Source organism: Emys orbicularis, chromosome 3 (assembly GCF_028017835.1).
Source record: "Emys orbicularis isolate rEmyOrb1 chromosome 3, rEmyOrb1.hap1, whole genome shotgun sequence".
Lineage (NCBI taxonomy): Eukaryota > Metazoa > Chordata > Testudines > Emydidae > Emys > Emys orbicularis.
This window is the reverse complement of record NC_088685.1, coordinates 203,161,496-203,183,882: the sequence shown is the minus strand read 5'-3', so window position 1 is coordinate 203,183,882 and position 22,387 is coordinate 203,161,496. Positions and strand designations below refer to the sequence as shown.

Here is a 22,387-nt window from a genome sequence, read left to right as displayed (position 1 = left end):
ATATGCAGTAACTCCTCACTTAAAGTCGTCCCAGTTAACATTGTTTCATTGTTGCGTTGCTGATCAATTAGGGAACATGCTCGTTTAAAGTTGTGCAATGCTCCCTTCTAACGTCGTTTGGCAGTCGCCTGCTTTGCCCACTGCTTGCAGGAAGAGCAGCCCGTTGCAGCTAGCTGGTGGGGGCTTGGAACCAGGGTGGACCGGCAGCCCCTCTATCAGCTCCCCCTATCAGCTCCCCGCTCCCCTAAGTTCCCTGTGCAGCAGCTGCCCAGCAGGCTATCAATTGCCGGGCAGTTCAGCTGTCCCTCCCCCCACTGCCATGTGCTGCTCCTGCCCTCTGCCTTGGAGCTGCTCCCAGAGACTCCTGCTTGCTGTGCAGGGGGGGAAGAGGAAGGGCTAATGTCAGGGTGTCCCCCTCCCCCCTGCTCCTGCACCCCGCTTACCCCTTCTCCATATAGAGCAGGGAGGGGACATGGACGGAGAGAGACATAGAGAGCTTGGGGCAGCAGCTGCTGTCTCAACTTCCTGATCCACTTAAAAAGACAATGCACTTAAGAGTGGGTCAGCTTATTTAAAGGGGCAGTGTGCATTTCTCTTTCTCTCCCACACACAAGGTGTGTGTCTGTCTCTGTCTGCTATGCTGTCTCCCCTCCCTCCTGTTCATGCTGCCTTGTGTGAGAGGCTACATTAACAACAATGTGTTAACCCTTGAGGGCTCAGCCGAGTGCTAGTTCATCATTTAGCAGCAAGACATACCCTGGGAAATATCCTTCCCTCTTCCACCCTCTGACTCCACCACCTCAACCAAGCTCCACAATCATCTTAGCTGTGAACAGCATTAAATTGTTTGTTTAAAACATATACTGTGTGTATATCTATATAATATATAGTTTTTTGTCTGGTGAAAAAAATTTCCTGGAACCTAACCTCCCCCACCCCCCCATTTACATTAATTCTTATGGGGAAATTGGATTCGTGTAACATCATTTTGCTTAAAGTCGCATTTTTCAGGAACAGAACTACAACATTAAGCGAGGAGCTACTGTACTTCATATACTTTAGACTAACTGTTATCTGGGAACTTCATTCTCTAACCCATGGGACGCATGTTGGAATAAATGTCTTCCTTGCCTCATGAGTCTGCTACAGTCTCCAGGGAGTCCTTCATCAGGGTGGCATCTCAATGGCCACGCCCACCACAAGGGGCCACTGTCAGTGATCCTCCTGCCCTGGGCTGCAAGAGTCATTCTCCTTTCTCCAGCAGGACTTGAGGGAATGAGTTCTGAGCGTTCCCTGTTGCAGGGCTTTAATGGCGAAGCTATGCAGCAGGGAACTCTTCTGCCTCCAGTGGTCACTGGAGTAGCTGGATGCACACCCAGTATCACCCACACTTCTGCTCTGCAGTGAGTTGTTCAAGGCCTTTTTGAAAAGAGGTCACAGGTTCCGTGGAATTTTAAATGGTTTGTGCGGGGGAGGTTGTTGGGTTTTTTTTAGAAAGTAAGTAAGTTTGGGATTTACCTGATAGTGACAATATCTCCATAAGGAAATGTTTAATGTCATCAAAGTTCTACTTCTGGGTCCTAATGGTTTTGTTAAACTTTACAGTTGACACAATCCATGATCAATATGTTAAAGTAGACCTGGACCTTTGGATAACACTCTGTCCATAGCCTAGATGGGGGGTGAAAACATGGTTTTGTCAAAAGGAAAAAGAAGCTACTGTATAAACCATGTAATTTACAAGGATCTGGGTTTCAAATTATACAACTTAGACTGTACTTCAGTCAAGGAGTGCTTGCCTTGCTTCTGCTTCTCAGTAATTAATGCACTAAGGAACTGACCTTGGCATAGTTCATCCGGATGAGAAATGAGCTGTGTTTTGGACATGGGTTCTTAAAACATGGCAAGAGCTTATCCCGGTATAAGATGATAATTCTTGTAATGGAGGTCTAGTGACTAAGGAGGGTGTTTGTCACTCCAGCAATCTTTGCCAAGTCGAGGTCAAAGAAATTGCTGTGTTGCCTGAAATGTAAGCACCTTCATTCATATGCTTCATGTGTTATAATTTTCTGGACCAGTTGTGACGTTACCAGAGAAGAGGGGGCTGAGTCAAAAATGTCAGTCAGATATGGAGCTGGGGTAAAATTTTCAAAAGTGACTTAGGCACGTAGGGACCTTGTTGACTTTCAGTAAGACTTAGACTTTGAAGTGCCCAAGACACCTTTGAAAATGTAAACTAGGTTCCTAAGTCACCTAGATGCTTTTGAAAATTTTACTCCTGGACTTCTCCAAAGTTCAGTGGGTGTTTTGCTCCAGGGTTTAGATTTAGGCCTTTGTATATATTTAAACTTTTTGATTTTGTCAGTTAAAACCATGCTGTACAGGATAAACAATAATGTTCCCTCTATACCTAGTTTGCTGAGATTTTAGATGTTAAGATATGAGATTCTGGGACAGGCATAAAATGCATCCTCCTTTTTGCTCTATAGGAGCAATAACCCTGTCCTTTCCTTAGAAAGATGGCCCGTTAGTTCACAAAAGCAGTATTCTCCATTTCATATTTGTATTGCATTAAGACTTCACTACTTTTTAATAAGGTCATATTCCTTGCCTGTGTGTCCAATATTACCAGTTTACGCTATATTCTAGTGCTTTGGGAATTTCATATTCCAAGCCACTTACTGTACTATAAGTAAGAACTTCCACAGAAGCTCTGCTGGTGCCAGGTATGCTAAGATATTATTGCATTATGCTGATTTACTGTGGAGGCTGAGATTAATTTGATCTATTCAGGTAGCCTAGGGAGGTTGTGGAATCTCTTTCATTGAAAATTTTTAAGAATAGGTTAAAGAAACATCGTTAGGCATGATCTAGGTGTGCTTAATCTCCCCTCAGCAAAGGGGGATGGATTAGATGACCCCTTGAGTTCCCTTCCAGATTCAATGATTCTTGCATTGATTTTACTGCAAATGCTCTCATGGGAAAGAACATGCTTTGGGGAAATTAGTGACTAAGTAACTCCTGCTTTACTGGATGTTTTCTAAGCATTTTGCTGAGACATTTCAGTAACTATGGGTGCCATCTTGTCCCATTGATTTCAGGTTGATACTCATATGGGTATAAGAGTCTGCTACCTTGGGAATTTTAAGTTTTAATTGAAACACCCCAAATTGAAAAGTTTTCAGCTGAAAACTAAACACTTTTTGGCTGAAACCCCAAAACGTTCAGTTTTGAGATTTAAAGTCTACATTTTCTCTGGAAAATTTAGGCAAAAATTATATTTTTCACTCTCATGTATATTTTCCTCCAAAAAACAAAACTTCCAACCAACTTGAGTGTTAATGTTACCAGCTGTTTCAAGAAAAACCAAGAATCCTGAGCTTGACAAGTAAAATTAGATTAATTTCACCCTTAGGAATAAAAACTATGAAATAGATTACAAGGTGATTTCACTGTGTGTAAGTCGAGGCAGAATTTTACCTCCCTGAATTTTGATATCTAGATATCGGTAATCTACCATACTAGTATTTCTTCTAAATCTAAATGTAATACTTTGGACAGCAGGAAATAAACTAAATAAAAGCAATTTGAAGCATGCAAGATTATTTTCAAATGCTTCTCTTTTTTTCGTAATCATTTTATTTCATTTTTTTTTGACAGATGATGATAATGAAGAGGAGACTGAGATAAATGAGGATACAGGTGTGTGAACATGTTTGTCAAAAACATACTTCTGCAAATTATAAAAGAGTTTGAGAAACAGCTTAAAATTAATCACATGACCATGGTGAACCTTGTTACTAGGTTCTATAGTCATCATCCATTGTAGCCCACTGGTTTGTAATTATGTTTCTTATTAACAACTAGTTTGAACATGAATGGGAAATAATTAGGGTTCCACAGTTTAGTTATTTTACTAAGGTGTGACTGCAGAGCAACCCTGGGGGACTTGCATTTGCACATTTCCAGTCACTGATTCTGTGTGTTTGTGTGTGCGCGTGTGTGTAGTCATTGACTGTGTGTGTGAGAGAGAGAGAGACTTCTGAGTTGGCAGGACACATTTATGGTATTTTGGCCTTCTGAGTTTATTACATGTATGAATAATTATTGTTCTCTGCCTAGTGCATTGGATGGAACTTTTATAAATACTAATATGTATGTTATTGTGTCGGATGTACAAAATATACATGTGCAAAGGCACACAGTGGCCGTTAAAAATTCAGCACTTGCTGACAGGTATCATACTGTTGTATTTTTGATACCATGATTGTTTGATACCATGTGGGGGGGAGGGATAGCTCAGTGGTTTGAGCATTGGCCTGCTAAACCCAGGGTTGTGAGTTTAATCCTTGAGGGGGCCACTTGGGGATCTGGGGCAAAATCAGTACTTGGTCCTGCTAGTGAAGGCAGGGGGCTGGACTCAATGACCTTTCAAGGTCCCTTCCAGTTCTGGGAGATGGGATATCTCCATTTATTATTATTATTATTCTATTCTAACCTCTCCAAAAAACTGTGATATCTCCAATTTCACTTTTTATTGGAACCAGTGCATATGTATGTATATTAACTATATTGTTTAGATTTTGGGAGGATTTTTCATTTATAAATATGTACATTAAATTAATTTTTAAAAGTATCTAATAGTAGAAATTAAAAATAACTTTTCCACTTTATAGCCAGAATAAGACTCTTAGTATCAGTTCTTTTGTCTTGCTTCTTTTGTAACCCCATTAAATTAAATGAAGTTACCACATGGGTTACATACATTGCAAATCACCACATATCTGCTCCTGTGTGGATTTCAAGCAAATAAGATCACTGCTTCTCTCACAGGGTGCTGATGGGGTACCACATATTCAGCACCATATGTTGCTTGGTGCCCTATCACTGAGTTATATTTTGAGAATCAGATGTTGGATGTGCCATTAGTACTTGTGTGGCCAAAGTTTAGTATCCTTCATATATCCTGTAGCAGTAGAGAGCGATGCCATTTTGACCCATTAGTGTAAGAACTTAATATTAGTAAGGGACATTTGCATAAATGTCATAAACAGATGAGTTCTGCATTAAAGGGAGAGCTCTGTTTATGGTAATTTAGTCACCAGGCTGAAGAGTATCTGCTCTTAAATGCTTTGTGGGAAAAGTTGATTAATCTGTGTTTAAATAAGGTTGCAACTGCTATTTGCCACTTTCAGTCGCTAATGAATAATCATTTTTCATTCCACTTGACTTCGTGAGGTCATGACTCCTGCAGACAGAATCAGTAGCTGAAGCCAATATTGATGATCCTGAACTGCTGAGCCATTCAGATCTAATCTGTACTCAAAGCTAATCTTTGGGTTGTTTCTCTAATGTTTCAGCCTTTAAAACTTCTGGGATTCCTGGAGCGTGCAATAGCAGGCCATCTCATGTGGGCTCTTTCAATCTGGAGACTCAGTTCTAATTAAAGACAGTTGCTAAGGGTAATAGAAAAAGTTCAGATCCTCACTTAGGGCCTGATCTGGTGTCCATTGAAGTCAGTGGACATATTCCCACCGACTTCAATGGACACCAGATCAGGCCTTTGGAGCAGCTGCAGGACTCAGCCATAAGTAAGGAATAGCAGATGGTCAAATGTGTAGTTTATGGGGAGATGAACATGCTGAGAGTGTATTCTCTGTCTTATGTCTCCACCACCCAGGAGTGTGCATATCTTATTACATTTAGAAACTCTGTTCTTCATAATTTTCTTTTTAAGTAAACAGGGGGATGTTTTAATTGCATGTGTCTCAGATGATCTCCAGTGGTATCTGCTGATAACACTGTATTAAGCGTAACTGGCACTGATGAGCATTACTGTGAATTATGACACTGGAGAAGAGTATCTCCAGTAAGTTAGGAAACAATATTTTTATTTAAAAAATACCCTATTCTTAAAGGAGACACTCAAAATCAGCCCTCTAATGGCATTTAATTAGTATTTTTTAGATGATCGGTTTATTTTTCAGGATGCAGCATCTTGTAACAGTTGGTAGCATACTGTTATGTTCAACTCAAAGTGCTCTGATGTTATCATATTTCATACAGTCTGCTGTTAGAATGGCTGAGTCAAAAGGGCAGCTAGAGTAAACGCTGTTGCAGATTTTTGCCGTTCAGTATCTGATATGTCCTTTATCTGAGAATTATATCTTGCACTGGCAGAGGGAAAGACTAAATGATCAGATAGATTTTGTCCACCTTTAACTGACGTGATTTAATACTGCAGTGCCATAAGGCTTATCATTTTATACCACATTAATGAAACATTATTGTAAATCTTCACTTTTGGATTACCTGGCTTTTGTATATGTTTTCAGACATATAGGAAGGCAAAAATACCTGTAATGCTACCAGTTATGCTCAGTGATGGCATATGCAAATTATGCAGCCATGTGCTATTATGGGAAGCATAGTTCTGTAAATACATATTCCAGCACTGTAACATAAGGTTTGTTCCCCAGAGCCAAAGTTAATTTCCTTAGTATTTGGGGTGGGGGGAACAAAAACACACAAGCAAGTCTCCCCCAGTATTCAATTTCCAAAACCTCTTTAGACCCATAAGTGTCCTGCTCTCCTTCAGCTGTGAAAATCTTCCCAACCTAACCACACCCCTGCTCTAGCTACCAAAGCAATTGGACCTTATTCCAGTGATAAGCCCCTTGTCTGCCATGTTTCCTGTCAACCCTTCCTGTTACATACCCAAAGTAAATGTCCTACCAGTTATCCCATCTCTCCACCAAGGGTGCAACCTGCCTAGTCCCACCCAGCATCAGAAACCTTCCCTACCCAATATTCCCCACTCACACTAACTTTGAAACCTTTCTGTAAACTATCTCACCTGAACATCAACTATCAGATTGCACGTTCTAATATATACATCTGCGTATGTCAGGGCACTTCATCTTAGATGGGAGCTTTTTCTCTGACTGAGAGGAAAATGTCAGGCACTTTGTCACTGAGCAGGATTTGTGAATGTTTTGGGAGCTGGGAATGGCCTCCCTGAAGTGGCATATTGGCCTTGTGGGTTTGACCCAGGGAGAATAGCCATTCCCCAAATATTATTGTGCGTAAATACCTTTTTGCATGAATGCTCACAAATAATAAAGGGTACAAAAGTGGTTAAATTGAACAGCCATTCAAAACTCAAATAAATGGTTGTAAGCACTGTTTTTTGCCATTCTTGACCAGCTCTGTTCATGATATGTGGTATGTCTCTGCAGAACTGAAAGGATTAAGATTTATTTCTTGGCCATAACACAAATACACATTTTTGAAGCTTACAAAAATCCTGTTCAGTCTTTGGAGTGAGGGAAAATCTACTTGTCTGGTAAAAAGCAATGAAATTGTATATGAAATCGCATTCTCCTGAGATGGTTCCTCCACATCCTTTTTGTGAGCATTTTAAGATTCTTTCAATAACGGAGAAACACTGTTCCTTTGGCAATAGTAACTGTTCTAACTTCTCCCAGTGCAAGATCCCTCATCCCCCCACCCCCATCTTACTGCAGTCAATTAAGACATTAGATATATTTTCTGATGTATTCAGAGACTCTAGGAAGACCTAGCCATGTTATACATGGATACTTAACACTAAAACTTGATTGGCATTTGATTTTTGAGACTAGAGGAAGCCTCACAGATCGATTAGATGATAACTTCATCTTCAGAGGGGAGAATGGTGATTGAAATATTCATATTGATTTGGTCTCCTAGAGTGAAGCATTGCCAAGCCAAAAAGGGAAAACCGCAGCTATCATATGGGGGCATTAGAGACAGACAGGCCCCGCATCAATACAGTTCATTATAAATACTCTTTTTTTTTTTTTTAAAGGAATGGCAGAGGGGCAGCAATCAATCTTTAAAATCTGACTACTTCTATCCTTCGTACTAACCACATGTGTTGAACATGGCCATTGCTTCTGACTGACTCTAGGTAGACTGAATAGCTGAGTCGTTTTATCTCCCTAATATTTATTCCCTGTGGTTGAGTTTGCATGTCCACCAGCCAAGGAAGAGAGAAGTTGATTTTAGCACTCCAAGGATCTTAATTTCATATCTTCTTTTCAAAATCTAGTATTAAAATTTCCAATTTAATTGATCACATCTGCTGGCAGGAGAAACAGTCTTCTGTCAAGTGGTTAACCTTTAGAAAGGAAACGTCCAGTTCCTGAGATCAAGCAAATCTGGGGATGTTTTCATACTGCAGTAAATTGATGAATACAAGAGTCCCTTACAATGGGAAGATATAGAAACAATCACCAATTTGAGGTTTTGTTGAATTAACTATTAGTGTTAATTCCCTAGAATTGTGTTTAATACAGGTCTTCATTTTAGAATGTTTCCAAGCATTATGGGCTTCTACTGCCTGTAACTTACAGTCGGACTCAGAATTTGGTGAGTCTTATTGCCACATTTAAGTATGGTATGCTGCAGAAAGAACAATGTCCCAGCTAAGCAGGTGGAGAGAGTTCTCCCCTTCTCCAGGCTTCTTGGTGAGGCCAAGGGCTTGGTGAGGGCCAAGTGGGACTGTAAACACCCAGCCAAATCTTGGCTACTGCTCAGAGGTAGCAAGTCCTATTCCAAAATCCTGACGAATGAGTAGAGAAGTGCAAGCTTTTCCCCACAACCTGGCTTCTTGCAGTTTGGAGGTTTGTTCTCTTACTCCCATGGTGCATGTGGCTAAATAGATTGAACTTCTTGAGTCTATCACTATCAGACTCTGAACTCTTTCCAATTTATCAACATCCTTAAATCGTGGGCACCAGAACTGGACACAGTATTTCAACAGTGGTTGCACCAGTGCCAAATATAGAGATAAAATAACCTCTCTGCTCCTACTCAAGATTCCCTTGTTTATGCATCCCAGGATCTCATCAGCCCTTTTGGTCACAGCATCTCACTGGGAACTCATGTTCAGCTGATTATCCACCATCCCCCCCGAAAATCTTTTTCAGAGTCACTGCTTCCAAGGATAGGGTCCCCAGCCTATAAGTTAGTAGAGTGAGCTGGAGAGGCTTGATGCATTTATTCACGTAGAGCTACGCTACTGGAAAGGTGAAATTAGGTTGAGAGTGCACATGTATTAATAGTTTCTGAAAAGTCTCCTTTTTTCTATTAACAAGTCTCACTAACAATCAGTTTACACTTTCGGGTCTATCTCTGCAAGGAAAAGAACTTGAAACTTACTTGGGTTTTTTGTTTTGTTTTTTTGTTTTTAAAGCAACAGCGTAGGGGCCAGTTTTTCAATAGAAATCAGCACCCAACAGCTCCCATTAGGCACCTAAATGAAACGGCCAGATTTCCAAAAGGGCTCAGCGCCTCTGGAGAACAACATGAGCTGCTGGGTGCTGACCCCTTTTTGAAAATCTAGTCATTTCATTTAGGTGCATAAATGGGAGCTGAACTCTTCAGACCATCCAGCACCATTTATGGGTGCTGAGTACTCTTAAAAGTCTGACCCTTGGTCTCCAGCAGTCATTTGGTGCACTACATTAAGGTCGTCAGACATGACAAGCCATTCTGGATACGTCTACACAGCAATTAAACACGTGTGGATGGCCCAGCTCAGCTGACTCGGGCTTGCAGGGCTGTAAAATTGCTGTATAGACATTCGGGATTCAGCTGGCGCCTAAACGTCCTACACAGCAATTTTACAGCCCTGCGAGCCCGAGTCCCCCAAGCCCAAGACAGCTGACCCAGGCCAGTCACAGCTGTGCCATGTGTCTTTTATTCCAGTGTTAGACATACCCTCAGCTGTTAATATACCAAGTCTTCACAATTTTTGAAGCTTAATCAACTAATTTTAAGTCCTCTGCACACTAGCTCTCAACTACTATAAGCAGGGCCGTCAACAGCGGGTTCGGGCCCCGGTGAAAAAAAAATTTCGGGCCCCCCAGCAAGGGCGGACTGGCTAAACAGGGCAGATGAGGGGAGGGGGAGCCGGGCCCCGGGCCCCCTTCCGGACCGCCGGGCCCCGGTAATTTGTACCGGCTTCCCCCCCCTCTTGTCGGCCCTGACTATAAGTGAGTCCAGCAAATCAAATTTAATCTCTTCCCTTCTTGCTGTTGTATTATGGAAAAGTGGGAAGAAAAAAATTGGAAGACTTCTTCAACTCTGAACCTTCTTATTTGAAAGAAAGCTCTCTTAATTAACTTCAAACTTGGTATCAAACTTCTACCTCTGCCTCACATCCATACTGCCAATTTTTAGGTCAATATTCCTTTGTTAGTGGATTTTGGCAATGAATGCAAAACTGGGCTGCTAACAGAAATTCTTCTTCTTGAACATATTCCTCCGCTAGTCCATAACACAGTACGATGCACATTGCTTAAAAACAGCTACACATTAAACTATTATTAAATGTTATAGATCTGAAGACAGTGAGAGTGTGAAGGCATGAATCATTTAAATATGAGTTTTATTCAAGGTTGAGCTCTCAACACACACCCATTATGACCCCTCATACAGCATATTAGGCGGTGCTGAATCTTCCAAATGCAAGTGTAGGCATTCTGCGTTGAAAGGAATGCGGAGATAAAATATACTTATTGCCACAATCGCCTGCATATTAATATTTCATAAAATAATATTACTCGGAAATAATATATTTTGTGCTTGCAGAGGGATTGGAACAAAAAGCCCAGTCACCATCTCCCATGAAGTGCAAAGCAAAGAAAGCTGAGAACCTGAAGGATGATAATGAGGGTAGGTGGCATTAAAGTTCTTATTCATTGATCTTCATTTTTAAATTATGCAGTATACAGTACTTTCATTTTAAAATATCCCTACCATCTATATTGGCTGTGCATGTGTGTTTTTTTCCCTTGCTAATATAATTTTGGCTCTAGGTCACGGGAATGCAGTTCTAATACAGGTGTGTTTTATGTCAATGTAGATTCAAAATTAAAAATGCTGTTTTCACGTAATGCTCTACTTGTTACTGTTCCTGTAATATGGGAAATTATGGTTGTCTGTACTTGTGATATGCTCTGACATTGTGTAAGTGATGATGCCAAAAGTAATATACATTGTCCTTGTAATAGGGTCCTCGATGGACTGGGAAGCCTAGTGGTTAGCATGCACTCCATCATGGGGCAGTGGTAGGGGATCCCAGGCCCGCCCACACCCTGGTCCCTTGGAAGGTTGGCAGCGATAGATCTGAGGAGCGGGGTTCCCACTGAGTTACCATCCCTGGCTCACTTCCTATCATGGCTTCTCTTTGCTTCTGATCCCAGATGGGGGTGGGGGAGAGGAAGAGGAAACCAATCAGTCAGCCCCATCTGGGCTCAGCATACAGTCCTGGTACTTCAGGGAGGCGTCTCTAGCCCCATTTGGCAAGAGCCTTCCGGGTAGGTCTGTACTCCTCTCCAACCTTCTGAGCTGTGTTGCTCCCTTTTCAACCCTGTCTCCAGTTGGAGCATGCTCTCCAGGGTTGGAGGGGTGGGGTTATCTGGACCCAGTACTGTCCTTTAACCCCTTCCATCCCAGTGTGGGGCTTGTATACCCCATCACAGTTCTGTTGGGTTCACTGTTCAGATAAGTGCACTGTTTACCAAAATATTTCCTTTTCCTTTCTGGAAGAGAATTTAGTATATATATTTACACATTAATCATGCAGATAAAGCCCCATTTCAGAAAAGCCCTTATGTAAGTGCTTAAGTCCATCCCTATTCAGGGAAGCACTTAACAAAAAGTTTAACTCTAAGGACATACTTATGTGCTTTCTTGAGAAGGATTGTGTTCCTGAACTGAAGCCTATAGGGGGAAGGTAGTCCATGTGCGCAGAGGTACCAGAATCTATGGTGCTGAAGTGATGCCATTCTAATATTGGATCAAAGTGCAATAATTTTAGGTGGACTGACATCTCATTCACAGAGTTTCCCATTGAAGACCTTCATGCCATAAAGATTCAAAGATTTGTAGTCTAATAGATTTTCATATTGTAGATTTTCATGTTGTTTTGGGATGTGCTCCTCAGAAGAATGTTTACTTGTTATTGAGTGCCCTCATGATGAGATAATTAATATGGGGAGCCTTAATCCTTTATTTCCTTGATAGTTTCTTATCACAGGATCCCTTTGACCCAATGTTCCCAAGATGACATGTTTCACTCTCCACCTAACCCAATTACTACATGATCTTCATCACTCTGACTTAGTGCTGCGAGGAGTGCTCCTAAAGTACCCTGGCTGGGGCATATAGCATGAATCATAAAGCCCAGAAAGATGATAACATCCTTCACTTTAAGTAACTGCCAGTAACATGCTGTCACTGACATCCTGACATGGTTGTTAGTGGCAAGTACTTAAAGCAATGGATGTCATCACCTTGGAGGTGTGGAGGGATCTAAGAAATCTTTTCCTAACTGGCCTTCTTTCTCATTAACCATATAATAATGCACTGAGGCCACCTAAAAATGCAGTAGCAATTTCATGTCTTGAGGAGAGAACTTTCACAATGGCAAAATAAATGCATCCATTTGGATACAGGCTGACCGCTTTGGAAGATCATAGAGAATTGAAGCCTGATGTCATTTTCCCTAATGAGGATAAACAATAATATATATTACCGTATATTTTTGCTTGGGAAGTGACTAGAACTTAGCATTGTATGAGAGATAAAAATAAAGAAAAAAGTTGGATGTTGTAAACACCTGTTTTTCCCTTTCATTGGAAAGAGAGATGATAATATTCCTTTAACTGCTTTTGTGCTGTACCAGATGAGACCTTCCAGTTTTACTATTCTTGTCAATGTTTCTTCATGACCTACAGTTCACTTTGTGGAACACAAATAAATGCATTGGAAGAGTGAAGTAAATAGCATGGCAGGAGAATGATTACGTTACCCTGGAACTGTAGAATGTCTGGACTCCTTGAATTTGATGCTGTTCCGTGGATTTTGCTGATGCAGAATTGAGGCCTGTAACACATAATCACTGCTGCAAAATTTAATCTATTTGGTGATGGAATTCTCTTTTCCTTAGGCAGAAATCAGGTTGTAATGCATAAGGGCTGAAAGTCTAAATTTATACTCAAGAGTCCTTGTGATGGAAAAAAGTAATTAAAGCATCCACAGAGGGGGAAGGGCAGAGTGGGAGAGAGAGACTCTGGATCAGGTTTCTATAGAATTACCTTTGCCTCAGTTTAAAAGAGATGTCAAATAGTTTAGGCCCCTGATACTGAATTCCTAAAAACTTGCGAAGTGGCCAGATTGTAATGTAACACCCTGTGAGCCATTGCAATGTAAGTAACTAGGGTTTGCACACATTTGTCTGAGAACAGAGTTTAGCCATAAACTAATGATCTAATTACTACCTAGTATGTTGTTTCTAATTAATTAAAAGAAATCTTATGGCAAGACTTGCAGATGAACAAAGCTGTGAATACGTGGCATGATCCAGTATTGTGCATATGCATAGCTCTGTTTATATACTGCATACTCATTAGAGGGAAAATATTATTTCCCCCAAGCTGGCATCACCAATAATAATAATGAACCATAGAAACCACAAGAAGAGTCTATGTAAATTTCAAGTTCTGTAGGATTTTGTCCTGTACTAACAGTGTCCATTTAAAATAAAGGTGGGAATATGTAAGCGAGGCCAAGGTTTACTCTTTTAACAGCCTACTGATTCTACCCTCAGTGCATGTCCCCAGATGGCAACCTGTAATACTGATCCACTGAGCTCAGTAATATTTTTTTACAACGTGCCCAGCTGCTTCACGGGTTTGAGCTAGTGTAGTAGTACCTTTTCAGTACATCTAAAATCTCTCCAGAAGATCATGGGAAACTGATTCCTGTATCGTTACCCCCTCTGCAATGAAGGAATGTCAGATCAATGGTTGTTTGTAGGGAGTTTGTTTTCTAGTAAGCTAAAATATACATTTGGCATGCTAATGAAAGTAATTTTATACTGGTTTCAGAGTAGCAACCATGTTAGTCTGTATCCGCAAAAAGAACAGGAGTACTTGTGGCACATTAGAGACTAACAAATTTATTTGAGCATAAGCTTTCGTGGGCTACAGCCCACTTCATTGGATGTACTGAACCTCTAAAGTATTAATGGTCTCTCTTTTTATGCTACTAAAAGTATCGTTTTATATATTCGAACCATTGAGAGAGAAGCAAGTGTGAACTGCATAGCAGATTTTTCTACCAGCCATTTGTTGCATTGTGTACGTGTTATAATGTAGGGTAAGTAGAACATTATTTGGGAGTTCAGGAATAGATGGGGCACTCTTTATTCTTGAACTCCCTGAAGTATTTTAACTATTGCATTTGCAAATGTCCTGTTTATATTATATATATAATTTTTTTTTTTTACAATTGCACTGAGGGGTAAAATCAGCCAGTCGTCATTTTTACTTTACCATCACTCAAATGCACTCAGAGATTGGCAGTCTAAAAAAAATTGAAGTATGAAAAACAAGTTTGCCACTACAAAAAGTGGTATTTCCTATCTTGGTGGCTTGATAAATGTAAGATTTTTAAAGTGACATTGTAGACAGCCAAGATAATGAAAATCAAAATTCCCCCAAAGACACGTGAGTCTTTTTGCTTTATTTATGTTTTTGGAATTAACTAAATCTTAAAGATATGCCTATCCAAAGCTATAGGTACTCTTTGCCTCCATTAAAAACACAATGCAAAAATAAATACATAGGTAAAATAACAGCAAATGAAACAGACCTATCATGAATCAGCACGTTACTCCCATCACTCTTTTCCACACAGCAAAACCAAGAACTTCCGTGTGTCTCCTCTCTAGCTCTGCTAATGGACTTATGGACACTTTGAGTAATAAGGATGAAATAATAGAGACTTCTGGTATGGCAAGGAGGAAGAGCTGTTGCTCATCAGTTCCATCGGGAATCTCTAGGCAAAAACAGAACCAAACCACTGAAGAGCAGCCTCATTCACTCCTGCCAAGGACCTTAGATGTATGAACATGATCTCATAATATCAAAGGCAACTGATAGATCTATCAGTATCATCATGGACACCTGATCTTTCTCCATTACCAGGAGTAGATAATTAACCCATGCAAGAAGAGCCATCTTGGTGCCTTACCCAGGTCAGAATCCTGATTGCACAGAGGATTTGAAGGCATACAGGAGCTCTGAGAGTTGTCCTGTTGCAGCCTTTTCCATAATCTTTACCAAAAAGTAAAGGTTAGATACTGTTTGATAGATGGGCAGACTGTTAGCATCAAGAGACGATAATTTGAAGCCTAACCCCCATGTAAGGAGGTTCTGTGGGAATTGTGCATCTTGGATAAATTCTGTTTTCTCTTTACCTGGCTGACAAGGAAAACTGTTTGATGGATGATCCAAGTCACAAGGGTCAAGATGTACACAAATCATATTAAAAACACTAGGTTGAGGAGAGTTCCTTTGCCTGATGAGGTAATCTGACTATAGACCTCTTAGCTTTCAAGTCTAACATCATATGTCTGAAATATTGTTCAAAAGTGGGCAGAGATCTAGGCTCACTGATGCCTCCTTCAGACAGAACCAAGTGTGTGCATCACCTGTGTGTTCTCTTTTGCTTTGCATGTACAGGAAGTTGATTGTTGAAGTGCATCTAATTTTGATAGCTCTTTTGGCTCAGGAGATCTGGTAAACAGATAATTTTTTTCTAGAAAAAGAGATTTTTCCAGAGACAAAACTTGTATCTCCATCAGGAGAACATTTATTACACCCACATCTAGAGTCAGTGGTCTCTCAGTTAAGGAGTAACAACTCACATTTGTCTTATTCCTAGTATCTGGTAGAATTGTATCTGGTTAGAGATGAAGTCTGATTTATTTTTCCTCTCCTGGTTCCTGACTTAGCAAAGCACTCAAGCACATGCTTAACTTTAAAGATGTGAGTAATTCCATCCCTATTCAACAGAACATGCTTAAGTCCCTGGAAGTAATGGAGGCTTAAGGGCTTTGCTGAATCTTGGCCTTAAAGTCCATCTAGCAATTATTGGTGCTTACCATTCTCCAGTAGAGAGACATGGGTAATCATTAACTCTGTTAAACACATCCTTAAATGTCTTACAATTCTATGCCCAGTTGGCAATCTCCCTCCCCCTTAAAATTTGGACCCAATGTTAACTAGTCTCTCACATTCCCCTTCTGACTAAGTTTCAGGGTGTCCTGAAAATGTATAGAGAATAATTGTTTTGCCCTTTGAGTAGAAAAGTGGTAATTGTATCTCTGTCATATCCCACAGGACAATGATGTTCAGCTATAAACCTGAACTACAGTCATGATATATTAAAAATGTTAAATGCAGTGTGTTGCATGTATCCTCAAAAAGAATATTTTAAACTAAGAAAAGATACCATAGAAGAAGTTATTTTGGGGATACAAAGCAGAAAATCAGAGAATCATAGGACTGGAAGGGACCTCGAAACATTTCTCCTTAATGTAGAATAGTTATGTTTAAAGGGATGCTGTTAACCCCTTTCTACTTTGATTGAGGGCTTGTTACTCCATTTTTAATTTGAAGTCTGCCATCTGTCTTGACGGATTACAGCACTAAGGAAATCAGATGATCTGTTTCCATTTGGCTGGCAAAAAATATTGACAGTCTTTTTTTTCTACTTCTAAAATGAACACTTCTTGAAAGATTCTTTATTGTGTTTCGGTGGCTGCTAGTATTTCATTAAATTGCCACATCCCACAGTGTTACAATGTAAAGTGTAATACAGCTTTGAAAATGCATCCCATTTTAATCTATGTTGGTAGGCCTGATCATTCCTCCTATGTCTCTATGAGAACCCTCTTGGGTTTTTTATACAATTTTATATACACCTGTTATCAGGTAAACAGCTGAGAGTGCTGTTTTCACTATGAATAATTTTTCAGTAGATTTTCCCACTATTGAGATAGTATACGTTGCAAAGTACTCATGTAATGTTGTCAGAAAAAAATTATATACTGTGACATGCCAAGTTACCTCCAGGGTACTCATCTGTCAAGGAAATAATTTCCCATTTCTATCCATTATGTGAATAACAATAAACCACTCTGATTATTCAAACTCAGGGCAGTACAGAGTGGTAGGACTGGCCCCACTGCTTATGAAAATTTAACACAACAAATTAGTAATATGTAGATTTAGTGAACAAGGTCCAGCTCTGTGTGTGTGTGTGTGTGTGTGTGTGTTTAATTAAGCAGGTTATTTTGTTTTCAACATATCTAATCTCATACATTGCTTTCTCTGACCTTCTCTTCTTCCTGTTACACCTCTGCACCCACATAATTGCATACGCTGTATGTGAGCAATCATAATATGTCACTGGAGGCTTTATTTGCCTGTGGTTCTGAGAAAAAAACCACACATGCTGTGTTCTGCTTATTAGCAGGACATTGTTAACAATGTATTAGCTACTTCATCCTCAAATACATTGTATTACATACACACGATTAATAGATCAATCAATACAGTAGACACAAAACCACTGATCCTGAAGTAACAATCCTGACTGTTTCTGAATTGAATTATATCTGCTTACCCATCAACCAATCAATCAGAGGCAGCATTACCTCAAAAGATGGGCACAGTGTTCAGAATCAAGATTGCTATTTCCAACTCTGCCATTGCTTTGCTGTTTGCTCTTGATCAAGTCACTTGAACTTTTTTTTTTGCTTAGTTCCTCTATTTGTGAAATTGAGATGACAATAATAACACGTTCACAGCACTATTTTAGATTTTAAGTGCTTTGACAAAGGTTTGTATTATTATTTCCATCATCCAGCTTAGGAAAACATGAGGTACAAAGGGAGTGTGTGTGTCACCTCTCCCCATGTGAACCCTAAAGCCTTAAAGGTAAGAAGATAAATAAAAAGAATCCAACTATGCAGTATTTCTTTTTCACAGGGGCTTAGTCAACTTGATGTTAATTTGAACGTTTGTACTGCATAGTTCTGACTGATTGCCATTGAACTCGCTTGCATACGAGTAATTTTACCAGGTGTCCTGTATTCAGCATAGGGAAATATGGTCACCCTAAGAATAGACCTCACAAATCACATCTCCTGAGTACCAACCTTCTGCCTTGTCTAGTGAACCGTCCTACCAGATCTAACCCTTAGTTATCTCACAAGGCTATTGTGAGGCTCAGTTACTTAAGGCCTGATCCAAAACCTATTGAGGTCAATGGGAAACCTCCCAATCACTTCAGTGGCCTTCAATCAGTCCCTTAATGTTTTCTTAGTGCTTTGAATATATAAAGTACATTACATTATAATTGCTATTTTTACCTTTGAGATAACCCTCCTGCACTACACTATTTTCTCCTTCCTCGCAGAACCTTACATTTGCTGACTAAAATGCTACAGGCAAATGAAAAAGTAACAAGGTGCTCCTAGCCAGCACTTAGCAGGCATGGCAAGCTGATAGCAGCATGTTAAATTCTGGCTCTGCACTGAGGTAAATTGTTAGAACAGCGAGCAGGGAATAAGTCTCATAACTGCATTACACAATAACTGGAGCTAATTCTTTCCTAACCCCTGTTAAAGTTTACCCCATAGGGTTATACACCAGTGGTGATTAAAATTGACCTAAATCATAATTTAATTAAAGAAATTAAAATGCAGATTGAAAATGTTCAGTAACCTTAGGCCACCACCCTAATGATTTCGTTTTAATGTGTTTATAGCTTTGGAATAATGGGGTTTGTGTGTGTGTGGTTTTTGTTGTAATTTTGATATCTTTTTGCCACTGGGATACTGTGAAATGAAATGCTATCTGAGGTGCTGATTTTGATCCAAACATTTATGCATACCTTGTTGCATGTAAATAGTCCCATCCCACTGACGTCAATAGGGAATTAAATATAGGTATAAGTGATTGCAGGACTGGGGACTATGTTTTTAGTTTACCCTTGAGTTTATTCCCCTTCATTATCCCAGGTGGACCTTTATATTATTATTATTAATTTTATTTTCTGTTAAAAAGGTTAATAATCCGGTTTTTCCATTATGGACCAAATCCTGGGTTACCTTGCATATACATCTCCAACCAAACGAGGGCCAGTTACTACCAGAGCACTGATTAGAAGACAGCCATGCCATTTCTGGCTGGAAACCCAGAGAGAGAGCACGTCCAGGGCTTCCATGACAGGAGTCATAGAGGGGCATCATATAGTGTGACCCAGAGCTCATAGATGTGGTCCACTTGGACACATATGTGACTATTACAAGCAAGATATGACCCTGCGTCAGCGGCCCTTCATGAGCCATTTAACAGTAAGGGTGATTAACCACTGGAACAACTTCCCAAAGTATTGCAATGGCGTCAACTCTATTTCTACTCCGAGGGCTTGTCTTCACTACCAGGGTAAGTCGACCTAAGTTATGCTACTCCGGCTACGTTATTCAGGTCATAGCTTAGGTCGACTTACCCTGGTGTCTTCACTGAGCTGCATCGACAGAAGGCGCTCTCTGGTCGACTTACATTAATCTTCTCGGGGAGCTGGAGTACCAGAGTCGACCGGAGAGCACTCTCCAGTCGATTTAGCGGGTCTTCGTTAGACCCACTAAATCGGCCCCTGCTGCATCGATTGCAGCAGCATCAATTTCCCCTTGGTGAAGACCAGCCCTAAGAAGGAACAGATTGTGTAGAACAAGCATTTCTCAGGCTGTTTGCTGCCAAAATATGTGCAGTATAAATGCTGCTTTTGCAGGGCATTTATTGTCCTATTTGGAGAGTGGAGTTAATGCCAGTTTCACTGGTTAACCAGAATTTAGCTCTTTGACTCAAAAATGTGGTACAGTTTGGGCTCTTTAATATTCTGTATTTCCCTGGAAAAAATGTTCCAGCTCTTTGCTGATGTTTTATGGTTAGAATCTGACCCCCCCCCCCTTAGATTCATAGATTTTTGAAGTCAGAATGGACCATTGTGATCATCTAGTCTGACCTCCAGCATAACACAGACCAGAGGACTTTCCTGAATTAATTCCTGTTTGAACTAGAACAGTCAATGGTGTAGCAATCCGTTCTCCAGAGAACAATTACAGAGAAAATGGAAAATGCTAAAATCTCTCTCATGCTCCAGTTGTGAGATTATCTCCTGGTTTTTCTTAGAGTTCTTGTTTCATCCCTCTCTCATATGACTTTCTGCTTATTATTGTATCGGCTGCTTCGTTCTGGGGATGCTATTACATCTGGCATATGACCCTGCATACTAAATACCTCTCTCTAGCACAAAGTGGGCAAACCCTTGCAGATTTTCATATTTTCTCGTTTTAGTTTGCTATTGTTTCTTACTTTTCCTGCTTATTAACCATTGGCTAATCTGCTTACTACTAGATATTAAATGAAGGTGTGTATCTTCTTTGGAATTTCCTTACTGTCATCAAAGAAACAAATGAGACGCGAGTAAGCGCCTATCAATCAGTAGCCAGTTTGGCAAGGGAAAGCAAAAATAGATTGCCAAAAGTCTAAACTTTAGAGACTGATGTGCTTATTTTGTCCATATTACGCTACTGTAAGTCATGTACTCCTGTGTTTTTGACTGTCTGCCATTCTGTGGGAAAAGAAACAGATGTTCCCATTTGTCTTTTGATGTGGCTCAAAACCATTTACATTTACTGGCCTAAAATAACACAAAATGTCACATTCCACTCTTTCTGTCATTTTTGGATTGAGTGACAGATTGCTACTCAATTACTAGCATAATGGAAAAGTAGATATTCTGAGGACAGTTGTCACCTAAAGGAAATACAGTTGCCAACTGCTGCTGTAATGGAAAGAGAAGGATGTCAGCTATCTCAGAGGGCATCCAAAGAAAATATATATATTTATCATTAATAATGTCATAGGGATGGCTCATGGGAAATATATTAGGCCTTGCTTTTGCCTACTGGAGAAAGAGAGATTACACAAATATGGGGAAGAGATCGTTGCTACCCTTTTAAAATATGTTTTTGCCTCTTACATACACTATTAAAAACCATTACATTTGCTCAGCTCCCAGTTTTGATGGAGAGCAGTAATTACCAAAAGGCACCTTATCAATAAAAGATGCCCAATGTGAGAAACTCGTTAAAAATGTTTGTCAAAAGTTTGAGTGCTTTTTAGTATTTCCATATTGTGTTTGTCCTTCTTTCCTTTCTATTGTTTTCTACTCTACCTCCTCCCTTTCCCCTCTGACAGAATGATTCTCACTAGCCATGTGTTTTGGTTTTTTATTTTATGACAAGGTATATTAAATATAATGTGCCAATGTCATCCCTGGCATAACTGCACTGAAGTAAATGGGGTTACATCAGGGTTTAATTTGGCCCACTATGGGCCTGCAGTGAACAATTTCAAAGCACCTAAGTCTTATTTTCAAAAGTGGCTTGTTCACACGGTGTGGCAACGCGCACTGGAGGAGTGAGAATTCTGTAGCACATCAATGTGGCGCACACTAAGGCTATGTCTACACTTACAGCAGCATGGGTATAAACAGCAGTGTAGACTGTGAGACATGGCTTAGGTGAGTAGAGTGCTCTTCATGCTTGAACCCCCCAGTGTATGAACCCTCCACGGCTCTTTGCATGCCCGAGAAGTGACTCCCACATCTACACTGCTAAAAATACACTGTTTCTGGAGCCTCTCTCTGTGTCACAGGGTCACTCACCATACTGGCACCTCCTGCTGGCCATTTTGGAAATTAGCTCTAGTCAGCGGGTGTGCCCTCTGGTGGTAATGGCTCTCCCGTCCATGTCTCCGCCTGCAGACTCCCTGCAGTTCCAATCTCACTGCCTCTGCTTCATGGCACAATTCTCCAGCTATGTCACAATCCAGGTTCCCCCCTTCTGGGGGACTCCTTCCGCAACAGTCTAGCTGCTCCTTGCAGTGGCTTGGCAGTCCATAGCTTTGGCCGCTTCTGCAGCAGTGAGTGGGGATGGGGAACCCAGGCCCACCTACTACTCTGGGTCCCAGCTCAGGGAACCTGGAAACAACAGCTTCCCGCTGCCCCTCCTTTCTTTCTCCAGCCGTCTATCTCAATCCCCTGGGCCATTTCCACTCAGCCCCAGCACCTTCGGCTCCTGCCTCTGGCTCCTTCACCCTCTTCCCAGGGCCTCATGCCTGCAAGTCTTAGCAGCCCTGTTCATGGTGCTAGTTCTGTTGCAGCCCTCTAGGAAACCGGTCCCCTTGCTTGGGCTTCCTACAGCAGACTGACTTGCTCTGGCCTGCAGCTTCCTTTTATATGGTCCGACTTGGCCCTGATTGGCTGGTCCAGCCGCTGCCCTAATTGGCTGCAGCCACTGCCCTAGTTGGCTGTTTCCTTGCAGCCCTCCAGGCTGGATTTTAACCCTATCAGGGCCAGTTCGGGGCAGATGCCCCGTCAGACTCTGCCATAGTGAAAGGCTCTGCCATAGTGA

General features: G+C 40.7%; 1 protein-coding gene across 1 annotated transcript in view; it reads left to right on the top strand.

The window, feature by feature from the left end:
- Positions 1–22,387, top strand: part of MACROD2 (mono-ADP ribosylhydrolase 2) — a 1,323,621-nt gene that overhangs the window by 1,233,719 nt on the left and 67,515 nt on the right. The window contains exons 10-11 of the mRNA XM_065401494.1: positions 3,661–3,702; positions 10,639–10,722. Coding sequence (XP_065257566.1) covers positions 3,661–3,702; positions 10,639–10,722 — 126 coding nt within the window. The remainder of the gene's footprint in view (positions 1–3,660; positions 3,703–10,638; positions 10,723–22,387) is intronic.